At 36.7% G+C, this 27152-nt stretch overlaps 1 protein-coding gene across 1 annotated transcript in view; it reads right to left on the reverse strand.

The window, feature by feature from the left end:
* Positions 1-8261: 8261 nt before the first annotated feature.
* The window catches only part of LOC135364297 (uncharacterized protein C10orf67, mitochondrial-like), a 122164-nt gene continuing 103273 nt past the window's right edge, over positions 8262-27152 (reverse strand). The window contains exons 14-17 of the mRNA XM_064590296.1: positions 19998-20085; positions 9736-9816; positions 9595-9652; positions 8262-8332 (exon numbers count right to left, since the gene is read on the reverse strand). Of these exons, the coding sequence (XP_064446366.1) occupies positions 8262-8332; positions 9595-9652; positions 9736-9816; positions 19998-20085 (298 nt within the window). The remainder of the gene's footprint in view (positions 8333-9594; positions 9653-9735; positions 9817-19997; positions 20086-27152) is intronic.

The following is a 27152-nucleotide window of genomic DNA, read 5'->3' on the forward strand; positions in this document are numbered from 1 at the left end:
AAGAGAGAGGGAGAGAAAGAAAGGAAGAAAGAAAATGAGCCGAAAACAAAAGTTCCAAAATACACGAAGAAATAGAGTGCTTATAAAGACAACAGCAAGATGAGTTATGAGAACATGAATTCACTCCAGATAAATTTTAATTGATAAAATAGTCTGACAAAAACTTTGAAATATGTGTATGTGCCAAAGAAATAATTGATAATATCCTTTAAAAAAACAAATTATGACACAAAACAGGCCAGAATAAAATAAGAACTAGTGGGCTGTGAAAAAGAATCAATTTATAAAGTCACTAAAATGAGACACTTAAACATTGGGCACAGCTGAAGAGAAAATTAGTGAATTATAAGGTAGTATTGAGGAATCCACCCATATGCACAATAGAGAAATAAACATAAAAATTAGAAAATTTAGATTAGATGTATAGAGATGAGATAGGTGCTTTCAAAGAAAATAATGTAGAGAAGGTTGTATAAACAATATTTGAAAAGATAGTAGCTGAGAAATTTCTAGATGTAAAGAAAGTTTCAAATAATCAGATCCAGATTGTACTCTGAATACTGGTAAATATAAATATACCATTGAGTATATTCTAATAAAAATAAACTTTAAAAGCTGCTATAAAGAGGGGCACCTGGGTGGCACAGTTAAGCGGCTCTTTTTTTTTTTTTAAGATTTTATTTTTTTCTTTGAAAAAGAGAGACACAGCAAGAGAGGGAACACAAGCAGGGGAGTGGGAGAGAGAGAAGCAGGTTCCCCACTGAGCAGGGAGCCTAATGCGGGGCTCCATCCAAGGCCCCAGGATCATGACCTGAGCCGAAGGCAGACGCTTAACGACTGAGCCACCCAGGCACCCCAAAGCATCTGACTCTTGATTTCAGCTCAGGTCATGATCTCAGGGTCTTGAGATTGAGCCCCATGTCAGGCCTGCAGTCAGCCCAGAGTCTGCTTCAGTTTCTTTCCTTCTCCCTCTGCCCCTCCCTTCCACTCTCTGTCTCTCAAAAATAAACGAATAAATATTTAAAAATAAATAAATAAGAGTGCCTGGGTGGCTCAGTTGGCTAAGCGTCAGTCTTCAGCTCAGGTCATGATCCCAGAGTCCGGGGATGGAGTCCTGCATCAGGCTCCCTGCTCAGTGGGGAGCCTGCTTCTCCCTCTGTCTGCTGCTCCCCCTGCTTGTGCTCTCTTTCTCTCAAATAAATAAATAAAATCTTAAATAAATAAATAAATAAATAAATAAATAAATAAATGCAAGCTATAAGAAAGAAAACATAAAATGATCACAAATGATTGACAGATTGACAACAGACTTCACATAATCCTGAGCAGAGACTCAAAGGCAATGGTATAAATAACAAAATGTGAAGGAAAAATAATGTCAACTTAGAATTTCATATCTCACTCAATTACCATCAAGAGTGAGGTGAAAATTAAGGAAAACAGAATTTACCATCAATAGAGCTTCACTAAACAAAGTATTGCAGTAATAATAATTTTTAACATACATATACAAAAACATACACATATACATAAGTATATACACTAAAACAAAAGAAATACAGCTTATAAATTTTTTGACATCAACCATAGCAACATTTTTCTAGATATGTCTCCTAAGGCAAGGGAAACAAGAGCAAAAAAAACCTCCTGGGACTACACCAAAAATAAAAGCTTTTGCCCAGCAAACTATCAAAGAAAACAAAGGCAACCTATTGAGTGGGAGAAGATATTAGCAAATGATATATCCAATAAGGGGTTAATATCCAAAATACACAAAGAACTTATATAATTCAACACTAAAAAAAAAAATCTGATTAAAAATGGGCTGAGGAACAGAATACACATTTTTTTCAAAGAAGACATACAGATAGCCAACTGATACGTGAAACTATGTTCAACATCACTAATCTTCAGGGAAAGGCAAATCAAAACTACAATGAGATATCATCTCACACATGTCAATATGGCTAAAATCAAAATGACTAGAAATAACAAGTATTGGTGAGGATGTGTAGAAAAAGGAACCTTGTGCACAGTTGAGGGAAATTGTTGGTTCCTCAAAATAATAAAAGTAGAACTACCATATGATCTAGTAATTCCACTACTGGGTATTTACTAAAGAAAATGAAAACACTAATTCAAAAAGATATATGCACCCCTGTTTATTGCAGCATTATTTATAATACCCAAGATATGGAAGCAACCCAAGTGTCCATTGATAGGTGAATGGATATATATATATAATGGAATGTCACTCAGTCATAAAAAAGAATGAGATCTTGCCATTTGTGACAACATGGATGGACCTAGAAGGCATTTTGCTAAATGAAATAAGGCAGATAGAGAAAGACAAATAATATGATTTCACTTACATGTGGAATCTGAAAACCAAAATAAAGGAATAAACAAACAAAAAGCAGAATCAGACCTATAAATACAGAGAACAAACTGATGATTGCCAGAGGGGAGGGAGTTGGGGAAACGGGCAAAATAGGTAAAGGGGAATGGGAGGTCCAGGCTTCCAGTTATGGAAAGAATAAGTCACAGGGGTAAAAAGTACAGCCTAGAGAATATAGTTAATGGTATTGCAATAGTGACACTTCAGAATGTGTCCTATTAAGAGACAAACAAGAGAAGGGTACCACTGACTGCTCTATTCAATATCATAGTGACAATCCTAGCCAGTGCAATAAGAAAAGAAAAAATAAGTGCTATATAGATTGGAAGACAGAAGTTTTAAAAATTATAGATAATGTGATTATCTAAGTGTTGAGACATTCAGATGAGCTATTAGGATCAGTAGAGTTCAACAAGTTTGTTGGAAACAAGATGAAAATACAGAATCCAATACTCAACAATGATAAACATAGAATTCATCAAAGAAATCAAACTACCAAGAGTTTTTTTCATGGATCTTGAAATGGTAAACCTAAAATTCATAGGAACCAAGAAAGGCTGGGACAATTTTGAAGAACAAGACGGAGGAAATTGCTGAGCCAGATATCAAGTTTTATTTTAAAGCCAACGTTTTCACAACTCTGGTATTAGAACAGAAAGGAAAATAAGTCAATGGCACAGAATGGAGAGCCTAGAAAAAGTCCATACTTGCAGGGAAGCTTGGCTAATGTCAGATGCAGCATTACAAATCACGGGTTTGGGGAGGCGGATAATGGTGATAAGGTAATCTGTTATTCTGTTGGAACAAAAAAGCTGGGCTCCAAAATCAGTCCATCTACAAAAATAAATTCTGCTGCTTTAAAGCACCTAAGTGTGAAAATCAAATTGGCAGTATTTTTAGAAGACAATGTAGGATTAGTTTTATAAATTTAGAATAAGAAAAATTTTCTAAAATAGATAATAAAGAACAATTCATAAATTAAAAGGTGGAAAAATAAAACTAAGTAAAACTAAAAAAACTTTGGTTTGACAAAAAGACATCAAAGGCAAAGTTGAAAGACACACTACAGACAGTGACAAGGTATTTGTGAAACATGTAACTGACAAAGGGCTAATATTCTGAATTTATAAAGACTCCTACTAATCAATCAAAAAAGGAAAAACAATCAAATAATATAAAAATGTTCAACTACTAAAAACAAGCAATTCACAGAAGAGGAAGCCAAAATGGTCAATAAAAAAATTTATTCTCACTGGTTATCGGGGAATTTCAAATTAAAAAATGGGAGATAATTTCACACCCATTAGATCAGCAAAAATTAAAATCTCAAGTGTTAGTAAGAATATGGAACATACTCATACTACTTGTATGAATCTAAATTAGCATAACCACTTAGTAGCACAATTTGAGAGCATCTAATAAAGTTAAAGATGTATATACTCTTCAACTCAGCAACTCCATTTCTAGGAATTTACTGTAGAGAAATTCTCCCCCTTATGACTATGAAAATGTACAGGGATGTTTATAGCAGTGGTGTTTACAATGGCAACAAATTGAAAATCTTCTAAATTCCCATCAGCAGGAGAATGAATATATTGTAGAATATCATACAATGGAATATACTACACAACAGGTAAAATAAATGAGCTCAAGATACAGCAAAGTACTGTAATTAGATTTTTAAAAACATAACATTCATGAGGAAAAAAGAATCCATACATTCCACTATCATTTATATAATCCTTGAAAACATGCCAAATGACATTGTGTGTGTGTGTGCCTGCGTGTGCGCAGAAATATAAAATATACAAAATCAGGGCAGTGGTTACGTCTGGGGAGGGAGGGAGGGAGGGAGGGAGGGAAGGAGGGAAATAGTTACCAAGGGAGCTTCAACTCAATCTTCACGGTTTTCTTTCTTTTATGAATCAAGCATGGCAAAATCTAAAAGAGCCAGGTGTGATACAATCTTATGTTTTCTATATTTCTAATATTTGAAATATTGTACAGTAAAACTTAAAACAGTTCCTACATTAAATATGTCTATGAAGAAATTAAGGCTTTCCTCAATTCGTTCTTACTGATAGGAAAACACAAATAATAAAATCATTTTATCATTTTTTTGTCACCTCTCGCTTACAGTGTGTGGAAATTAGTAGCAGACAACACGCTTCTCCCTATGACCTACGTTTTTTTTTTTTTTAAGATTTTATTTATTTATTTGAGAGAGAGAGCACATGAGAGGGGGGGAGGGTCAGAGGGAGAAGCAGACTCCCTGCCGAGCAAGGAGCCCGATGCGGGACTCGATCCCGGGACTCCAGGATCATGACCTGAGCCGAAGGCAGTCGCTTAACCAACTGAGCCACCCAGGCGCCCCGACCTACTTTTTTCTATGTGCTTGTTTCTTTTAGGATGAGAAACCTACATTAAAGAGGAACGAGGAACATAGCGAGGAACGTAGTATTTAGCTGAGGACTGGAGTCCACTGCTATTTCTTCTTTTCTTTTAAAGATTTTATTTATTCATTTGAGAGAGAGAGCACGAGCCAGGGGGAGGGGCTGTGGGAGAGGGAGAAGCAGACTCCCTGATATGGGGCTTGATCCCAGGACGCTGGGATCAACCTCCGATTGGAAGGCAGATGCTCAACCAACTGAGCCACCCAGGTGCCCCTCTGCTGAAATTTCTATACAATGATGCAAATACCCACTTTTCTAATCTTAATTTATTCCCTCAGTTTCCAAACTTGGGGTACCTCCAGTTGAAAGTAATATTCATATGGTACCTTTCTCACTCAAAGATGTCACTTCTAGCTCAGTAGGGGTGCACGTGATATGCCCACAAATTTGCATGAATCTATACCCAATATGTTGTAACATTTTGTGATTTCTGTAACAGAACCATTCCTAAATTTAAAAATTAATACATACTGTCTGTGCAGTATGTATTAAACCCTTGCTCGATATTTTGTTATCACCATAATGGCTTATATGACTTATAAGACCCTTTAATTGACAGGGCAGCAACCAGGCAGCTAAGGTTTGGGATGCAATTAGTGGTCAGGAGATCCAGAGAGGCTGCTGGACTCCTCTCGTGGTCCAACATGTGAATAACAATGCACACCAGAAAGTGTTCTTGTCTCATGCTTTATGCTTTGAAGAGCTCTCAGTACCAGTTTGGGGGCACAATTAGGAATGTGTTTAGTGGCATTTATTAAATGAAACATTGCCCACAGATACTTAAAAGTATCACTAGACTAAATTAATACAAGACAGTCCTGACATCAAATTAAGAAAGTACTTTTTAAAATATGTATATGTCTTAACCCTCTTTTCTGCTCAGTTTTTACAATCTTACAAATTCAAAGTATTGAATTTCAAATTCCTGCTTACTTATTTCAAAGATTAACACTGTGTGTTCAAAGGATAGATTACCTTTCATTTTCCTTTTTCACGTTTTTCAATCCCCTCTCCAACTGATGGACAGAGCCTCAGTTAGATAGAGAACCTCTGATTTTTGTGATTAATTCTCTAACCCAACTGGTCATCTTGACTCTTTTCTATGTCACTGAGAATTCACAGTATTTGGAAAGATGTTTTAAGAGACACACTGCTAATCTTCCAGGCTTTCATTACCATCTAATATCCTAAATCCCATTGCTTGAGGACAAAATATCTCTAGAATATAGGTATGAAGAGCAGGAAAAATTCCTAAGGATAGGTAGTTGAGATTAGCTCAAATCTCAAAGACAACGATGACGTATAATAACATAGACATACACTGTATGAATAGTAGGTAATTGGTGATAATAGGGAAATAGTAGAGAAGTTGATGGCAGTGATATCGTTAACACTTACAGACCCCTTAATATATTATGTTTAGTAAATCAGCTTAGTCCTGGTACTTAACTCATATTTATGGATTAATTATTTCTTCTAACATTTTTAATAGCCATCAATTACATGTTAAATGATGTTATAGTTTATGCAAATATGTAGTATATATAGTAATATAAAATATGCATTTGAATATGAATTTGAAAACCTCACTAAATTATATTAATTACAGTTAAAATCTAGAAATGATATACAAAATGATGTTAACACTATGCCTGAAATTTCTTTTGCTTTTTATCTTTTATTTAAGTTCCAATTTCTTATGTGAGTTTTAAAATTATCTTTGTGTTAAAAATAGGGGCCACTGAACTCCACTTTCAATATTTATCTTTACAAGTTGGTGGGAAACTCATTTAGAAAAAAATACTTTTCAAGTCCAGAGCTTCAAAGGGTGAAAAGAATGGTTTTTGACTTATTTCAAATATATTACGATTGTTCCACTATTCTTTAAAAGCCTTTAAAATCACCTGCTCGATGTTTCTTCCCTCAGAGTCTCAGAGAATGAACAAAACAATGTAATCTAGGTTTAAATTTGGGTTTCTCCTGTGCTTCAGATATTTATGTTTGAGCTTTCTCTTACCGACAAGGTACTTAAAGGGTCAGTGTTACTTTGAGGTTTTATCTATGAGATTCGTGTCTTTGGGGCTCATTAAGAACATTGCCAGAGATTACAATGTCAATAGCACCTAATTACTGGACTGAGAAAGGTCTTCTTGAGTACATTCGATCTGCCCCAGTGCACTGCACACAATGGGCAGCTCAGATCCCAAATTTTATCACAGTTAAGCAGCAAACAAATTAATAATGTTACTTGGGCTCTCTTGGGATCATTACTACTGCGTAAAAACTGCTTTGAAATTTTGCAGATAGTATCATACCTCGTTTTTTATTCCCTTGTATTAACAAGGATATATCTCTCTGCCTCTCTCTCTTTTTAGCTATTTATCTCTTTTTCTACATTGCATGAGTGACTCCCTGTTGTTCTCTTTAGAATTGTTTGGATTAAAACTTGCAACATAACAAAATGTCATTTTCAATCTGTTTAGAAAAGATGTATCACCTCATATAACATTGTTTTAAAACCATATTTTATTTTTATTTCACTGTTTTCAAAATACCTACTGCATATTTTGATACTAATGATCAATTCTTTTCTTCTACTTATGTTGGTAGAAAAATAATTACTGAAGAACCAGAGGAGAGACTGGTTCTTTGAAATCACTAGACCAGCCTAATGCTGAGGACATTATGATCCTTGTGCGGTGGGCTAAAAGGTAGGTTTGCAGGCTTTATCGGGGGGACTTGGGGAAAATATGATCAACAGCTCAGGAGGAAATAGGGGTTGGCTAGGCACATAACATATATCTCACGTAATCCTCATCACAAAGCTATGAGGTGGGGTCACCATCCCCATTTTCCACAGCAGAGGAATTTGAGATGATGCCAGTAAGTAAGTGGTTGGAGCTGGGATGGGAACTGAAGTCTGTGGGCCTCCATGGCCTCTCTGCTACATCCCATATTTTCCCCTTGTGGTTAAGAATGGGGCGACATGTCATGCATGAGACTTGGGGCAAGTCAATATAATCGAGTGGTGACAAGCCAGGGCTCTGGGGCCACAGCGTCTGGGCTTGAATCCAGCTGTGTCTCCTGTTCATGGTATAACTCTGGTAGCCTACTAACCCTCTCTGTATCCAACTGTCTCCTCCCTAGACTGGGGGGAAAGCAAGAGCGCCAACCACCTACGGTTTTGTGAGGATTAAAGCTAAAAGGTGAAAGGCATTTACAGTAGCACCTACATCCACTAAATGTTAGCTATACATAAGTTTTAGAAGAATCTTGTAGTGTGAAAGAACAACCCAGGAACCTCTTAGGTTCTTTGATGCAACACTGAGGATCCTGTTAACAGGGAGGCTAAATATTCAGTAAGGACTTAAAATATTAATATTCTATTTACATATTCTAAAAAATGGAACTCAATACAACGGTGACTTTAAAGAGTTCGATTCGGGGTCCATCACCAGATAGGTTACAATAATCCCCCGTGCTATAGAAAATAATAAATATTTGTCTATAAATCAGGTACATACTAACCATGTGGCTAAATGCCTCTTTAATAATGTATTTGTGAATTAGTGCTTGAAAATACTAATAATGAATTAAACTATTTCCTAGGGGCCTGAAGGGGGCTCTCAAGCATGTGAAGTATCTAAGAAACTTGGGGTGACTTGTTTCATGAAGATGATTTGGTCCTTTGAATGTCTAGTGTATATCCCATCCAGTAGCCATAACCTGTGTGCTAATGAGATTCACTTACTCCCTGAATTAGCAAATGTGTAATTCACATATTCATTTCTATTCATTAAAAATAGAAAATTTATTTCTAGTAAATTTTGGATTAACTGGAATCCACTTAACCAGAAACTGTTGTTCCCTGGATTATTTCCCCCACACTGTCTTCATAGGGAAGAACATGGCATGTCCAAGTTGTATCAGAGATTTAGTAAAAGAAATTTCAAGGTTTTGCCCAGAGGTACTGGGTGCGACCACTGTCACATACATCCTCTCTGCGATGCAGGTTAACATTCAGAGTGATAGCGCTTTGTGGCGGACTACAAGATTCTCGATCATGGAAAAGCATTTACATTTGATTTTATTTAGTAAAGGAAAGGAGGGACTAACGAACTGTAGGAGGATTTTCAGTAGACAGGGTAGAAATAACTATCTTTTGCATTTTCAGTGCTGAGGAAAGGGAGTGATGCTTGTTTCCACTGGGGCTGCCCTGCATTTCAGGTGGCCATCAAGTTTCATTTGTACTACTTCAAATGGACCTTTGAAAAATGTTTTGCTTGGCTGTGGAAAATCAATTCTGGATGCAAAATGGTCCACTGAATCTTTCGGGGTATGGAATGTTGCTGTTAATTAAACTCTCTCGTTTAAATGTGAGGCCAACCACAGGTTCCAAATTCAATCATCTAGATTTTGATGATAAATCATGAGAGTCTCTTCTCCTAATACATTACGGTGTTGCAGAAAAAGCTTCTCTGTTGCATGGAAGCCCAGAAGAAAGGTTTCTCTCTGCTAAAACAGTCTAGTCTTTCGATTAGCAGCGACCAATATTCAGAAATGCATATTAGCATTCTTTGATTCAGCATATCTATGTATTAGTTTTATAAACTGGCTGAAAAAACCCCATGCATTCATCCAGAATTCTAAATGCCTCAGGATAACAAAAAGAAGGAGATGTCAATCTAGACTAAGTACCCATTCTGTGCGTGAACCATTTTTTCCAACAATAAAGATTCTTACCTTTTGATAAAGGGGAGAAAAATATCTGATCACTGACTACATCCATGTCCTTGTCCATCTGCAGGTAAAGCAAAAAGTTTCATTACTGAGGTTGAAGAATAGCAACCAATTAAATGTTTAATAGAAAAAAAATCTACCTACCAAAGGTGTTTGATCACTTCCAGAAGATATAGAACCTGTTATCAAGTTCATTTTAGACTGCACAAATAAAGGTTTTAATTTCTGAAAGACACAAAAGGAATGTACTGTGTTATCAAGGGGAAGTAGTTATCAAATCAAATGGATAGGAGGTTCTTCGCTTCTTAATTAACCAAGATGTGAAAACTAAGCTCCTGATTTATTTGTTTAAATATGGCTGGGGAAATCCTTTCCTTGAAACCCATGGAATAGACAGACCCTTTCCTTATTTGGGCTACTCTGAGAAAAAATTCAAGAAAAATGTTTTCTTCAATGGCTGTTCTGACTCTACCTTTTTCTTTTCTTCTCACCTTTTCTCTCCTCTCCTTTTCTTTTAAGTACAGTTGACACACAGTGTTACATTTGTTTCATGTGTATAATTTAGTGATCTGACCAGTTTGCATGGTATGCTATGCTCATCCCAAGTACAGCTACCCTCTGTCCCCTGACTCTTCTTCCTTTTGATAATCTCCACCCCACTGGGGTTTACAACATGTCACTGGCCAGATATCACGGGGTTTGTCCAGCACCTCCTCGCTCTGGGCAACTATGGCAGTAGGGGTCCTCTTTCCCAGGAACTGAATGGTGAAAGCCCAGAAGCATCTCTTCTCGGACTTAAGGAGCCCCAGCATGCAAGCAGAATTGTCCCTAGCATCATTTATTCCCAAGTAAATGACAACAATAAACATGTGTGGGTGAAAAGGACCAAAGGTACACTAAGCGTGTTTATCAGAAAGAGGCCTGAGGTCCACGGATGTACCCTGGTGATGTAGGTGAAGTTTTCCCTCTTCAAGGCTTCTCTCTTGTTGATTTGTGTGTGTGTATTTTTCTATTCTCCATAGCACCCCCCACTCTCTTTTTGTTCCCACCCCAAGGAAACGGTTTAAATATTTTATGCATATCTTTAATTTGTTTATGTTCTTGCAAAAATACATACTGTTGTGCATGTCTTTTAATTTACACTAGTGGTGTTATGTGCTATCCTATTTTGTTGATTCTCTAAGGTATAGCCTTCTGGTATTTTAACATCCCCAAAATTGGGATGCATCTTGCAATAGATGGAGTCTCACAGTATAATTGGCAGCACTTTTCTCTTTTAGAGACTTAGAAAGTCTTAGTACACCTTATGTGTTCCCACTTCTCTTGCTAAGTACTAAGTACTTTCACTAGTACTATGTTTTTAAGATCCATCCATTCTGCTGTGTATGCCTAAAATCTAGTACTGCCCAGTACATAGCACTGCAGCCATGTATCTGCCTCCTTTTGCCCCTCTCCTCTCCTTTCCAGGCCGCCATGCCACCATCTGTCACCAGCATCACCTCACAGCTTCCTAACCTGCTCCTTTCCCCCCAAGCCCTCCGTAGCTGCCAGAGTCATCCCTTTAAAATGTTAACTGAGATTGTCTTATTCCTCTGCTCATTAAATTAAAAAACAATTTTGTAAAACTTCTGTGGAGAAAATTATAAAACTCTACTGAAATCAAACCTAGACAAAAGAAATAGCATGTTTATGGATTAGAAGACTCAGTACTATAAAGATGTCAATTGTACCCAAACTGATCTAGATTTATTGCACTTCTAATCAAAATCCCAATTGAATTTTTTGTTTTGTTTCTTATGTTTCTGGGTTTTTTTTTTCCTGTGCATATTAACAATCCAATTCTAAACTTTATATGGAAATGCAAAGATCAACACCAGGGTAGGGGTATTTGCCTTATCAGAAAAGACTTATAATAAAGGTAGAGATATTAAATTAGTGTCATATTAGTACAAGAATAGACAAACGGAACAGTAGAACAGAATAGAGTGACAGAAACAGATTATTACATATGTGAACCCTTAATATAATATATATAACTGGTGGAATTAGGTATCCAGGGAGAAAATAGACTTTTTAATAAATGGTGCTGGTTCAGTTGATTTTCTGTATTAAAAGAAAATGCCATCAGACATCTGCCTTTCTATACACTATCAATTCTAGGTGTGTTAAGCTTCTAAATATGAAAGGGAAAGGGGAAAAAATTAAAGATCATAAAGAATATATTTGTGACTAAAGGTTAGGTAAGGTCTTAAACAAGGCAGGAAAATGTGAAGGCAAAAAGGAAAATATTATTAATTAAATTAGCATCAGAATTAAGAACACTTATTTGTGAAAAGATACAAAAATACCATCCAAAACAGGAAGAAGACATTTGCAACACATATAACTGACAAAGGATTAGTTTCCAAATTATATAAAGAATTCCTTAAAAATTTTTTTGTTCATAAAAAACTTCTTCCTTTCCAATTTGTTTGCCTTTTATTTCTTTTTCTTACCTATTGCTTTGGCTAGGTACTTCCAATACTATGTTGAATAAAATGACAAGAGTGGACATCCTTGTCTTGTTCCTGATCTTAGAGAAAAAGCTTTCAGCTTTTCACCATTGAATATGTTAGCTGTGGGCTTGTCATATATGCCTTTTATTATGTTGAGGTACATTCCCTCTATGCTTGCTTTGTTGAGAGTTTTTATCAAAAGTGGTTGTTGATTTTCTTCAGAAAATGGAATGCTTTTTCTGCATGTATTGAGATGATCATATGAATTTTATCCTTGTGATGTATCACACTGATTGATTTGAAGATGTCAAACCATCCTTGCATCCCTGGCATAAATCCCACTGATCATGGTGAATGATCCTTTTAATTACTGAATTTGGTTTGCTAATATTTTGCTGAGAATTTTTGCATGTATGTTCATTATGGATATTTGGCCTGTAATTTTCTTTTTTTGTGGTATCCTTGTCTGATTTGGTATAGGAGTAATGCTGGCCTCAAAATGTGTTTGGAAGAGTTCCTCCTCTTGTATTTTTTGGGAGAGTCTGAGAAGTATTAGTATTGATTCTTCCTGGAATGTTTGGTAGAATTTACCAGTGAAGCCATCTGGTCCTGGGCTTTTTTGTTGTTGTTGGGAGGCTTTTGATTACTGATTTAATATCCTTTCTAGTGATAATTTGTTTTTTTTTCTAAGATTTTATTTATTTATCTGACAGAGAGAGACACAGCGAGAGAGGGAACACAAGCAGAGGGAGTGGGAGAGGGAGAAGCAGGCTTCCCACGGAGCGGGGAGCCTGATGTGGGGCTCAATCCCAGGACCCTGGGATCAAGACCCAAGCCGAAGGCATACGCTTAACGACTGAGTCACTCAGGTGCCCCAGCTAGTGATCATTCTGTTCAGATTTTCATTTCATAATGATTCAGTCTTGACAGGTTATGTATTTTTAGGAATTTATCTAATTCTTATAGTATTTCTATGAATAAGTGTAAGACAACTCAGTAGACACAAAAGGCTTAAACTTGAAGCACTAACTCAAAGAGAAAACCTGAATGGCTAATAAACATACGAAAAGATGATCACATTTATTAGTAGAGAAATGAGGAAAAAAGTTACAAACACACACACACACACGCACACACCCCCAAACCACAAGAAGAAACCATTACACAATCACGAGACAGACAAAAATTATAGTCTGACAATATCAGTGGTAGAAACAGCAAGGAGCAGTAGAAACTTTCATGCATTCTTGGTTAGAGTGTTAATTAGTAATAATAATTTGGAAAACGATCTGGCTTTACCTTATATAGCAGAAACTGTTTATCATCCCTCAATATCTAGTCTCCCTTTTTCTTTTGGTAACATTTTCATTGGGTATTTGGCCACCCAGTTTTCTCAGTCTTTTGCAGTTTGATCAGACCAGTGGGATATGAGTGGAAGTGATGTATGCCATTTTGGGGTCATATACTTAAGTACTAATATGCTTGCCCTGGACTTCCGCCTTCTGCAGCGTACACCCACAGACATGGAGTTAACCGGCTTTCTTGGTGTGGATGGGGGAAATGGCAGAGCAATGATGAAGGAACCTGTGTGTCATCAGTACTGTGGAGTACTGCTCACTCCCCTGCCTGGAGCTGCTCTTTTCATCACTGACCTGAGAGAGAAGTAATCTTCAATCTTATATAAGGGAGCATATTTTTGTCATAGCAATCATATTCTTCCATAGACTTGAACATACCAATACTTTATGACCAGAAGTTCTATTATTACTATAAAACCTGGAACAACTGGGTAACCTGGGTTGCTCAGTTGGTTAAGCATCCCACTCTTGATTTCAGCTCAAGTCATGATCTCAGTGTCCTGAGATCAAGCCCTGCATCAGGCTCAGTTGGTTAAGCATCCCACTCTTGATTTCAGCTCAAGTCATGATCTCAGCGTCCTGAGATCAAGCCCTGCATCAGGCTCAGTGTCCTGAGATCAAGCCCTGCATCAGGCTCCACTGAGTGTGGAGCCTGCTTAGGATCCTCTCTCTCCTTCTGCCCCTCCCCACCTGCTTGCACTCTCTCTCTCATCTCTAAAAACAAACAAACAAAACAAAACAAAAACCTAGAAAAACTGCTACATATGTGTATCAGACGAAACTAAAAGAATGTTCAGGGCAATGATGTTCATAATAGCAGAACAGTGAGATCTAACCCAAATGTTGATCAGCATAAGTTGTGGTATATTCAAGCAATAGAATACTCTTGGTGGGTGAACTACAACCACAAGCATCAACATGGATGAGTCTTAAAAGCATAATGTTGAGAAAATGGAACAAATCACCGAAGGATACTTACATTTTTTTTCACTTATATTCTTTCATTTATAGAAAGTTGAAAAACAGGCAAAAGCCAATGATATATTGCTTCGGGAGAGAGGTGCAAGTGACAAAAACTATCAAGAAGAACATCAGAACAGTGGTCTCTGGCAGAGAGGAATGCAATAGGTGGGCTTCTGTAATTTTATTGTATTTATGGCTTGGATCCTGGGTACACAGGTATTCATGTGATCATCATTCTTTAAGTTGCACATATGGATTCTCACTCATTCTTTTTGTGCACATGGTTATTTCACAGAAAAAAAAAAAGAAACCAAAAAAGTCAGAGTAGAGACAAAAGGGATTCTTTCATACTGAGCCTTGATACCACATTAAGAGTGTAAGAGTATGGAAACTTACACTGGGGATAAACAGGCCAATATAAACAGGTTTGCATTAATATGAATAGATTGCTAACCACACAATAACAGATTTAAAATCAGTATCTAAGATAGTAATGATTAGACCTAACATGGTACACAATAGAATACTTACATAGAGTAATGGTTTCTAACCTCCAGGCTGTCGTAGGACACATAAAAATGGTATTACTTGCAGGGAGCACTGGGGGAAGTGGACAAGGTTGCTCATGGACTTAGAGAGTGGGACAGGAGTTTCAGGCTACCCCAGTCATGGCCCCATCCCTGCCCCCTGGAGGGCCAAGGACAATCACTATCTTAGAACTCTTAAAACAAGTTTGGGAAATTCTGATGAGAGGCACAGACTGGAAGGGTTTCCTAAAAATGCCAAGGAAAAGAACAAAGAGAATAACATTAAATTAAAAAGAACACGTCAACTATGGAGGACAGAAAATAGATTTTTAATTTATCATAGTGTTTCTGAAAAAGAAACAAAAACAAATCCTGTAGATGCAATCATTAGAAGTGTACATAAGAAACTTGTCTGAGTTGAAAAGAAAAAGATTTAGATCTATAGATGAGAGTGGCTCATTTTATTCAAGGGAAATTAATAAAATAACATGTGTTAACTCATTTCCTGGTGACACCTTTAAATTTCAAATTTAAAGAAAATAGCTTATAAACATCCACTGGGGGAAAATAAGCCAAATTAATTAGCAAAAAACAAATACTAAACTGGCTTCAGTCAGGGCAAGGCATAACAAAGTGAAGATAATGTTCCTTCCACAAAAAAAGAAACTCAAAGAAATGATCCTGTTTATAAGAAATAAATCAAAATTAAGAACTAAAGAATGGTAGAAGTCATGATTTTTTTTAAAGATTTTATTTATTTATTTGAGAGAGAGAGAGAGAGAGCCCAAGGAGGGGAGGGGCAGAGGGAGAGGGAGAAGCAGACTCACCGCTGAGTGGGACTCTCGATCCCAGGATCCTGGGATCATGACCTGAGCCCAAGGCAGACGCTTACCCAACTGAGCCCTCCAGGAGCCCCCAGAAGTCATGATTTTTAAAAGGCTAAAAATAAACATGTAAATGTAGATACAAATAACTGCTATTCATACAGTTACAAAATGAAAAGCAGAAGTTAATCAAAAATACTTTCATGTGATAGAAAGAATCCCATAGTAATAATGTAGTTCTCTAAACAGAATAAAGTTAACACAGACTAGAAGAAAAGGAGGGATATACTGATGCAATTAAGGCTGAAATGAAACTTGGAGGAACAAAACCATGCATAAGCCCTTGTTTTACCCAGAGCGGGTAGGACTCAGACTTGTTTGGTTCTTGTTGTTGTAACTGCATGTAACATATATAGAAGTACTAAGAATATAGAATTGCCAAAACAGGGCGCCTGGGTGACTCGGTTGGTTAAGCATCTGCCTTCAGCTCAGGTCATGATCCCAGGGTCCCTGCTCAGCGGGGGTTTGCTTCTGCTCCTTACTCTGTTCATGTGCTCTCTCTCAAGTAAATAAATAAAATCTTTAAAAAAAAAAAATAGAATTGGGGCACGTGGGTGGCTCAGATGGTTATTCATCTGCCTTCTGCTCAGGTCATGATCCCAGGGTCCTGGGATCGAGCCCTACATCGGGCTCCTGGCTCAGCGGGGAGCCTGCTTCTCCCTGTCCCTCTGCGTCTCTCCCTGCTCACGCTCTCTCTCTCTGTATCTCTGTGTCTCAAGTGAATAAATAAAATCTTAAAACAAAACAAAACAAAAAAAATAGAATTGCCAAAACGATCCTGGAGAAGAATAAAATGGAAGAACTTACACCACCTGATTTCAAGACCTATTATAAAGCAATATTAATTAAGATAATATAGTATTGGGTAAAGGACAGACAAATAGACCAATGGAACAGAATAGAGGTTTAGAAACAGACTCAAATATACATTGTCAATTGAATTAGAACAAAGGAACCAGTGAAATGTGAAATTCAATGGGAAAACAAAGATCAAAATCACATCAGAAGTATATACTGAATGTAGGCTATAGTTAAGGCCACAGAAAACACAATCTGCCACAGGAAAAAAAGAGCTAAGTTGATCTTCAATAAAATTTAAATTTTCTAAAAAAGTTTTTAATTTCTGACCTTCAAAAGGTGCTGTTCTGAAAATGGAAGAACAAATTACAGAATGGGAATAAATATTTGAAATATATATATGACAAAAGACTTGTATCCAGAATATATAATAAAATGCTATAACTCAATAATAATTGAAAACAGACAAAAATGGGAGCAAGGGTGAATGGGGAGTTATTGCTTAATGGGTATGAAGCTTCATTTTATTTATTTATTTTAAAAGATTTATTTATTTATTTATTTTAGTGGGAGGAGGGGCAGCGGGAGAGGGAGAAAGAGAATCTCAAGCAGACTCCACACTGTCACAGAGCCAGACATGGGGCTCCATCTCATGACCCTGAGATCATGACCTGAGCTGAAATCAAGAGTCGGACACTTAACTGACTGAACAACCCAGGCACCCCAAAGTTTCCTTTTTGTAAGATGAAATGGGTTCTGGAGATAGGTTTCACAACAATGTGAATGTACTTAACATTATTAAACTGCACAATTAAAAATGGTTTAGATGGTAAATTTTAAGTTATGTGTATTTTGCCACAATTTTTTTTAAACAACTTGAATAGTCCCTTTTGGAAAGAAGATCTAAAATTAGCCAATAAGCACATCAAAAGATATTAACATCATTAATTATTAGGGAATGCAAGTTAAAAGTTCAGTGAGACATTATTTTAGGATGGCCCAACTTTAGAAAATGACAATATCAAGTTGGTGAAGATGTGGAGAACAGGAACTCTCCCACTTTGCTGATGGTACAGTAATAGGATACAGTCACTCTGGAATATAAACTTAAAAATATATATTCCTATGTCCCAGCTATTCTAGTCCTATGTGAGAGTTACAAAAACATATTTTGGGAAATAACTAGTATAAGAATGTTTGTAGCACCTTTTTCCCCCAAAACAGCTCCTAACTAGAAACAGCCCAGGAGTCCATCAAGAAGAGAAAGGATAAACAGATGATTGTTTATTCATACAATAGAATGTTATTCAGCAATACAGAGAAACAATTGCTAGGGATGCACACAATAACAGGGATAAATCTTAAAGGCACTATGCTGAGTTAAAATAAGCCAGACATAAGAGAATACATACTGTATGATTCCATCTGCGTAAGTTTTAAGAACAGGCAAAACTAATCTGCAGTGATAGAAATCAGAGCAATATTTGTCCAGCGTGGGGATGTGACTAAGGTATTGTCTGGAAAGGGACACCAGGGAACTTTCAGGGAGGATGGAAATGTTCTACCCTTTCATTTAGGTGATGACTACACAGGGCAAAACACTTGAAAGGATACACTTAATATTTGTGAACTTTCCCATATGAATACCTCAATAGTAAGAAAGTATTAAACTTTTTCTTTCATAGCATTTATTCAAATATGTCATTTAAAGTTTGTGATATTTCCTTATTAATATCTATGTTTTCTACTCTGTAAGTCAGGCACTATTCTAATCTCTGTGAGTAAAACAGTTGACAAGACAGACCAGTCTGTGGCCCTCATGAAATTTATAGCCTGTAAAGGAAGGAGCCCTATTTGTCATGTGCACTATCTTGCTCCCAGCACGGAGCATGGTGCTTGGTGCATGTTTACACTCAATAAATATTTGTGGAGTGGCTATAGTGTAGGGAACCAAGGAAAAATTAGTTATCCATAACTCACTCACTCATCACTCTCTTTCCCTCCTCCCCACCCCTGCCCCCGTCTATTTTTCTTCAATATTTGCTATCCACTCCGACGAGTATCTCAAGTGCCTGTATACTGTGTGGACATATAGATAAGGATCATGAGCCTGGAATCCCACAGAAGTAATGGCACATGGACGTATTCTGGGCTGGATGGAGCACTAGCTCTCCTCACAGGAAGATAGACTGAGGGCAAGTCAGAGATTTTTCTCAAGACAAGGACTGGATCTATTAATGTGCCTTACTGGTGTAACTTTGAGATTTTTAGAATTCTCTTTCATTAAACCTGGCCAGTTCACCTTTGGACCAGACAGTTTTACCAGGTAATCCTCAAAAAGCTCGATTTTTGAGTTAGCACAACATTCTCATGGGTCCAACAATATTTTATTTGTCCAGCTGATTAAATATCTGAAATGAGGATTACTCCAATCGAAACTGTAACCTTCAGTCGAAAGAGGAAAACCCAAAAGGATAAAAAAAGAGACTATATATTTTTATCTATGTAATCCAGTCTGGGGATATTTCAGGGGAGTCAGTTATTAAAAGCTCAGCAAGCTGGTTCAGATTACCAGGTAATTTAGTTAAAAATTAGAAATAATTAAATGTTATCTTGCCAACATTCTTAAGTTCTTTCATCGGCAGCAACTTAAAATTTAGAAAATAAAGTCAAAGTAAAAAATGTTGAAAAAAATTTTAAGAGTAATTTTAGATTGGAAGCTTCCTAAAGCAAGAGCCTGTATTTTGTATTTCTTGTGCTCTTTCCCACAAGCCTTGTCCCAGAATACTTAGCATCATGACAGGTGCTCAATAGCATGTATAGCTTGCTAATTTTCTTACTATTCGAAATTTCCTGCATATATTTCTACACTGGACATCATTTACCTTTACAATCACAGCTCCCAAGTAAAAACATTAAGTACACAGGTTAAAAAAATAGTCTTTTAAAATTGGGCTTTATCTACAAGTGACTTCTAGTATGAAAATGAATGGCTTGGTACTAGGAAAAGATTCTTTTGCCTCCTTTTTCCCTGTGGAAGTGACTGGATACTTGGATCTATTTCCTTACATTCCATCCATGCCCACAAGTGGTCAGACTGACAAATACTTCCCAGCTAGTGTCACCCCTCCTCTGAAATTTCTGCTTGCCTCTATTATAGCCCAATCATACTGCATTGAAAGGATTTGTTTACACATCTATATCTCGTACCAGATTGAGCTCTTTGGGCTCAGGCACTCGGTCTTGTATCCTTAGTATCTAGCAAATGACTGTCACATACTATCTCCAGACAGGGGCTCAATAAATGTTAAATAAGAACAGAAAGACATGTACAAATATCATCAAAGAGACAAACAGTATCTAAACATTATATGTACTTACAATATAATTGAAGGACGTATCAGCAAGTACTGCAAACTGACGAAACAATGTGTGCCTAGTAAACATCTCATCTTTAAGGACATGAAAGCTAAAATAAAAGAAATGGTGAAATTAAAATGTATAGAAATCATACGATAAAGCAAATTAATATTATGTTCATGTGGTTAGGAACTACAATTTTCATTGTGAAAGAGATAAAAGTAAAAAATTTAAAATATTAGTATGAATTTGTTACTTCTTTCATTTTTAGTTATTTTTTTTAAAGCTTTTATTTTTAAGCAATCTCTACACCCAGCTTTGGGCTTGAACGCACAACCTTGAGATCAAGAGTCACATGCTCTAATGACTGAGCCAGCCAGGCACCCTACTTTTTTCATCTTTAAGACTACATATTTCCCAGCCCTGAAAAGGCACAGAATCAATGAATGACAACCCAGTATCAATGAGCATCTTGGAGCCCAAACTGTAGTTTTGGGTGTTTTTTGTTTTATTTTTTTTTAAGATTTTATTTATTTACTTGAGAGAGAGACGAGAAGACAGAGAGAGCACAAGCAGGGGGAGGGGTAGAGGGAGAGGGAGAGAGAGAAGCAGACTCTCTGCTGAGCTCCGAGCCAGACTCGGGGCTCCATCCTATGACCCTGAGACCATGACTTGAGCTGAAGTCAGACACTTAGCCGACTGAGCCACCCAGGTGTAGCTTTAAAAACATTTCTCCCTAAAATGAACCAGGGCATCTTTCAGAAATGGCTGTTTCTAGATCTAAGGTAATAAATATCCAAGTTGGCCTGGGACATTTTATTGTTAAGGGAGTCATCAAAGACTGTGCCAAAAGAACACAGCAGTCAACCTTAAGAGGGCTCCCATTGACTTACGATTGGAGAAACTGAGCATCAAAAATAATGATTATAATGTATTGAAACACTACAAATATATTAAAAATTTGGGAAATTCTCAGCCTATCCAGATTGCAAACGTTGCTAAAAGTAGGAGATTCACCCTCAGGAAAGCATGTTCTGGAGACAAAGCCACCAGTATGCTGGACAACTTTGGGTAGCCACTAGGAAGGAACAAAAAAAGTCCCAGTATCCAGTCACATGGAGGGTCTTAGCAGAGACTGCGTGTGTCTCATGGACCAAAACCACAATGAGGTACCACTATATAATTGTTAGCATAACTAAAACCAAAAAGACAGACAATGAGAAATGTTGGAGAGGATACAGAGAAATGGGAACCCTCATCTGTTGCTTCTGTAATTGTAAAATGGTGCAGCCACTTTGGAAAAGAGTTTGGCAATTCCTCAAAATGTTAAACATAGAATTATCATATGACCTAGCAATTTCTTCCAGTATATACCTAAGAGAACTGGAAACCTATGTTCCACACCAAAACCTGTACATGACTGTTAATAGCAGCATTATACATAGTAACTAAGAAGTGGAAATAATTAAAATGTCTAAACACTGAAGAATGGGTAAACAAAATGTAGTATATCCATGCAATGGAGTATTATTTGGCAACCAAAAGTAATGAAATACTGATACCTTCTACGACATAGGTAAACTTGAAAACATTATGCCAAGTGAAAGAAGCTAGTCACAAAAGGTCACATAGTGTATGAGTCTGTGTATATGAAATGTCCAGAACAGGCAAATCCATAGAGACAGAAAGTAGATTAGTGGTTGCTAGTGGTTGGCTGCCATGGCAATGGGGAGTGGCTGCCAATGGATATGGAGTTCCTTTATGGGTTGATGAAAATGTTCTGATTTAGAGAGCGGTAATTGTTGTCCAACTCTGTGAATGCACTAAAAACCATCCTTTAAAAGGCTGGTATGTAAACTATATGTCAATAAAGTTGTTATACAGTAAGTTACTATGTGTGCTAAAAAAATGGAAACTTATGAATAAAGTAGAGAGAAAAAAGCAGAGCAATGATGACTTTAATATCACTATGATGAAGAAAACAGAGCAAAAGATTGGTAAAATAGATAAAAAATGGTGAGTTTCAGCACAGAATTGGAATCTACTTAAAAAAAATGAGTAGTCATCTTAGAACTGAAGCAATCATATATGATATTAAGAACTCAGTACATGGGCTGAATAGTAGAATGGATACAGCAGAGCACAGACAGGATTATTCATCTCAAAGGCAGACCTCTCTCTCTCTCTCTCTCTCTATATATATATATATATATTTTTTTTTTTTCAAAGTGAAGCCTGGAGAAAAAAGTAGGAAAAACCAGACAGGAGTGTAAGAAACATGTGGGTTATAGTCAAAAGGCACAACTTACATATAATTAGAATCCTAGAAGAGCAGAAGCTGATAGTTGATAAGTCTCGACATCTCCGGTGGAGGCCAGTACTCAATGCACTGGCATCATGAATAGGCTGAGGGAAAAGAAACTACCAGCACAGAATTCTACACTCATAGAAAATAATCTTCAATAATGAAGGTAAAATAAAGACATTTTCCTATAAAGGAAAGCTGACGGAATTATTTGCGTGCAAACCTGTATTGAAAGAAAAACTAAAGAGAGCTATTTGGATAGGAGGAAGATGATCCCAGATGGAAACACATTGAAAGCAGGAAGAAATAAAGAGCTCACAGAGTAAAAATGTTAATGGAAGTGAATACTGACTATGCCTAACAATAATTGTAATTGTTCGATGGTGTTAAACATTTATAAGGAATCAAAATGAAAATGTGGGAGGCGGTTAAATGGAGTTAAAATATTCTAAGGTTCTAGAATTCTTTCCTTTTTTCTTTTTCATTGAAGTATAATTGATATACACTATCCTGTTGGTTTCAGGTGTACAACATAATGATTCTAAGGTTCTAGAATTCTTGGGCAAGTATTAAATAGAAATTTGTAAAAGACTATGGTAAGCAAAGGAGGTGGGTTAAAATTACAAAAAGAGAAAAGAATAAGTAACTAACAAGTCAATAGAAGAAAATATGGAATAAAAATACGTTGATTAGTCCAAAAAAGGTGAAAAGGAGAGAAGAAGAAACAGGTTGGCTAAATAGGAAAAAAATGTGTTATGTTGGTAGACACAAACCCAAGGATACAAGTAATCTCACTAAAAGTAAATGAAGTAGGCCAATTAAATAAATAAGACTGGCAGGTCAGATTAAAAATCCAGCTCTATGCTGCTTACAAGAGACACATTCAAATATAAAAACAAGATAGGTTGAAGGAAAAAATGCACCATGCAATCTTAATCAATGAAGAGTGATACAGTTATATTAATTCTAGATGAAGGAAACATTCAGCCAGAAGGCATTTTTACAGATAGAAAGGAATGGCTCATAATGATACATATAAATGATAACTTCATAAGAAGATAGCAGGATTCTAAATTTGTAGGTATCCATAAATGTAGCCATAAAATATTTAAAGCAAAAACTGACAGAACTAAAAGAGAAATAGATAAATCTATAAACATAGTGGAAAATTTAATACTCCTGTCTTAATAGTTGGAACTGTAGCAAAAATGTAAGTATATAAAAGATATAAAAAACACAATGGATAAACTTGACCTAATTGAAATAGATAAAACACTGCACTCAGTGATAGAATTCCTCTTCTTTCTAAGTGTACATGGATCATTTTTTCAAAATCAACCCTATGCTGAGCATAAAACAAGTATCAAAAATTTTAACAGATTGAAATAATTTAGAATAGGTTCTCTGGGCACAGTAGAATTAATCTAGAAATACAACTAGACCATCTTCCACTACCTGAAAATAAAACATATCACTTCTAAATACCCATGGATCAAAGATAAAATAAAATAGAATTTATAAAATGTTTTATACTGAACGGTAGTACGTAACATGTCTCAATTTGTGGGATGCAACTCAAGCAGTGCTTAGAGGACAATATGTAGTCTGAAATGTATATAGTAGAAGAAAAAAAATCTGAAAACCAATGATTTCAGCTTTCTTCTTAGGAAGGATTGCAAATCATACACAAAGAAAGTAGAAGGAAGAAAATAATAAAGGTAAGACCAGAAACTAATGAAAAGAAAACAAATATATGAGAGAAATTCAACAAAGGAAAAATGATTTCTTTGAAATAAATAATAAAACTGACTAACTCTTAACAAGATTGATCAATAAAAGAGAACACATATTATCAATATCAGAAATGATCTTACAGATAATTTAAGTATAAAATATGAGGATATTATGAACAACTTTAAGTCAATCAATTTGACACTTCAGTGAAAAGGTAAAATTCCTTTTTATTTTTTTAGATTTATTTATTTATTTTAGAGAGAGAGAGAGAGAGCAAGCACACGAGTCGGGGGAGGGGCAGAGGGAGAGAATCTTCAAGCAGACTCCTCCCTGAGCACAGAGCCAACGTGGGGCTTGATCTCGTGATCTATGTGATCATGACCTGAGCTGAAACCTAGAGCTGGATGCTCAACCGACTGAACCACCCAGATGCCATGGTAAAATTCCTTTAAAAAGACAATATAAATTATGAAATCTACTAGAAATGGAAAATCAGAATAACTCAATATCTATTTAACAAATTGGATATTATTTAAAAACTTCCTCCAGGGATGGCCTATAGACAACATGAAAATATGTTCATCATCACTCACGATCAGGGAAATGTAAATCAAAACCACAATAAGATACCACCTCACACCTGTCAGAATGGTTAAAATCAACAAAACGAGAAACAACAGGCATTGGTGAGGATGTGGAGAAAGAGGAACGAACATTCGTGCACTGTTGGTGGGAATGCAAACTGCTGCAGCCACTGTGGAAAACAGTGTGGAAGTTCCTCAAAAAGTTAAAAGTAGAACTACCTTATGATCCAGTAATCACACTACTGGATATTTACCCAAAAATACAAAAACATTCATTTGAAAGGATACATACAGCCCTATGCTTAAGCAGCATTATTTATAATAGCCAAGATATGGAAGCAGCCCAAGCATCCATCAATTGATGAATAGATAAAGAAGATATTTATATATACATTGTGTGTATACACACACACACACACACACACACACCATGGAATATTATTCAGCCATAAAAATGAACTCTTGCCATTTGCAATGACCTGGATGGAGCTAGAGAGTATTATGTTAAGGGAAATAAGTCAGTCAGTGTAAGACAAATACCATATGATTTTACTCATATGTGGAATTTAAGAAACAAAACAAATGAGCAAAGGAAAAAAAGAGAGAGAGAGAGACAAACCAAGAAACAGACTTTTAACTACAGAGAACAAATAGAGGGTTCCCAGAGAGGAAGAGAATGGAGAGGGGTGGGTTAAACAGGTGATGGGGATTAAGGAGGACACTTGTCATGATGAGCACTGGCTGTTATATGGAAGTAATGAATCACTATATTGTACACCTGAAAGTAACACTAACACTAAACTAACTAACACTGTATGTTAACTAGCTGGAATTAAAATGAGAATTCAAAAAAAATAAAACCTTCCCCCAGAGAATGATAAACATTAACTTAGGATAGATGTTACATTGGAGGAAGAAGAGGCACTAGGCATGGAATGGGCACACGATGGTTGTGAAGATACTGCTAACACTTCATCTTGTAGTAAGAATACTTGTGTTCATTATATTGCTATCTTTATACTATACTAGTATATCTTAAGTATTTTTCTGTATATATTAAATGTTGAACCAAAAAAAAATTTTAGTACAGAAAAAGAAACTAAGAGTAACATTTTTTTTTTAAGATTTTATTTATTTATTTGAGAGAGAGAGAATGAGAGAGAGCATATGAGAGGGGGGAGGGTCAGAGGGAGAAGCAGACTCCCTGCAGAGCAGGAAGCCCGATGCGGGACTCCATCCAGGGACTCCAGGATCATGACCTGAGCCGAAGGCAGTCGCCCAAACAACTGAGCCACGCAGGCGCCCTAAGAGTAACATGTTTTTAAGGGTTAGAAAGACCTGTGTCCATGACTGAGATCTGTCACTCTTTAGCTGTATGAATTCTGATAAATTACTCAGCTTCTTTGAACTTCAGTTTTCTCATAAGAGAAGTGGAGTTAATATTTTTTTAGAGGGGGAGAGCGTGAGAGCTCGTGCAAGCATGGTGGGGGAGGGGCAGAGGGAGAGAGAATCCTCAAACAGGCTCCACCCTCAGCCCGGAGCCTGATGCAGGGCTTGATCTCACCACCCCAAGATCATGACCTAAGCTGAAATCAAGAGTCAGCTTAACGACTGGGCCACCCAGGCACCCTGGAGTTACTATTTTTAACTACCACCTACAGTTTCAATAAGGATTGGATGCCTGTGAAACGATTAGTATTGTCTCGGGCACTATCTAGTAAACTAAAACATTAATCGTATACATTCAACACACACATAACACAATAACACACAATTAGTAACTGCTAATTTCATTCAGTTTAACAATTTCATGGCAGGCATCTTTGAGATTAATCCTTTGTTGCACATATTTTAGCAAAAAGGACACTGGATTTTTCATATAACATAACTTTACCAGATGAAGATGATTGCTTGAGAAAATATCTATTTCCAAATAACAAAGTGTATCTTTTGGGCAGTAAGCTGGCTAAACTGCGGCGAGGACTTCCGGTTGAGATATTTAGGAATGGATAAATATACTCCAAGAATGAAGTACACTCCCCTCAGCTAAAAAAGGACATTGGAAAATTCAGTTCTGAGTGTCGTTTGGTGATCATAATAGCCTGTTCCCCACACTCAGCCTTGGAAACTGCAAGAATCAGGGGGAAAAAGGATCGCTGCAGCCTTCAGGGATTGTGGACCTCCCTCCACGCTCTACCACGTACCACGGACCTCCACATTAAACCATCTCCTCTGTCCCAGAGCCCCCAGTTACTACTCACTGTGGATCCTACTTCTCTGAACAGCATCTTCAGACTGACACCTTCATTTGGTTGTCTGCTTAGCTTTTTTCTTTTTCCTTTTCATTTTTTAAACACACTTAATTTTTTAGAGCAGTTTTAGGTTCACAGCAAATGGAGAACAAGGTACAGAGATTTCCCATATACTTCCTGCCCCCCCCCCCCACATGGACGGCCTCCCAGACTGTTAACAACCAACAGAGTGGTACATTAGTTACAATCAATGAATCTACACTGACACATCATTATGGCTCAAAATCCATAGTTGACATTA

Source organism: Mirounga angustirostris, unplaced genomic scaffold (assembly GCF_029215605.1).
Source record: "Mirounga angustirostris isolate CCGP_5_RB_7025 unplaced genomic scaffold, mMirAng1.0.hap1 SCAF_5, whole genome shotgun sequence".
NCBI classification, from domain to species: Eukaryota; Metazoa; Chordata; class Mammalia; order Carnivora; family Phocidae; genus Mirounga; species Mirounga angustirostris.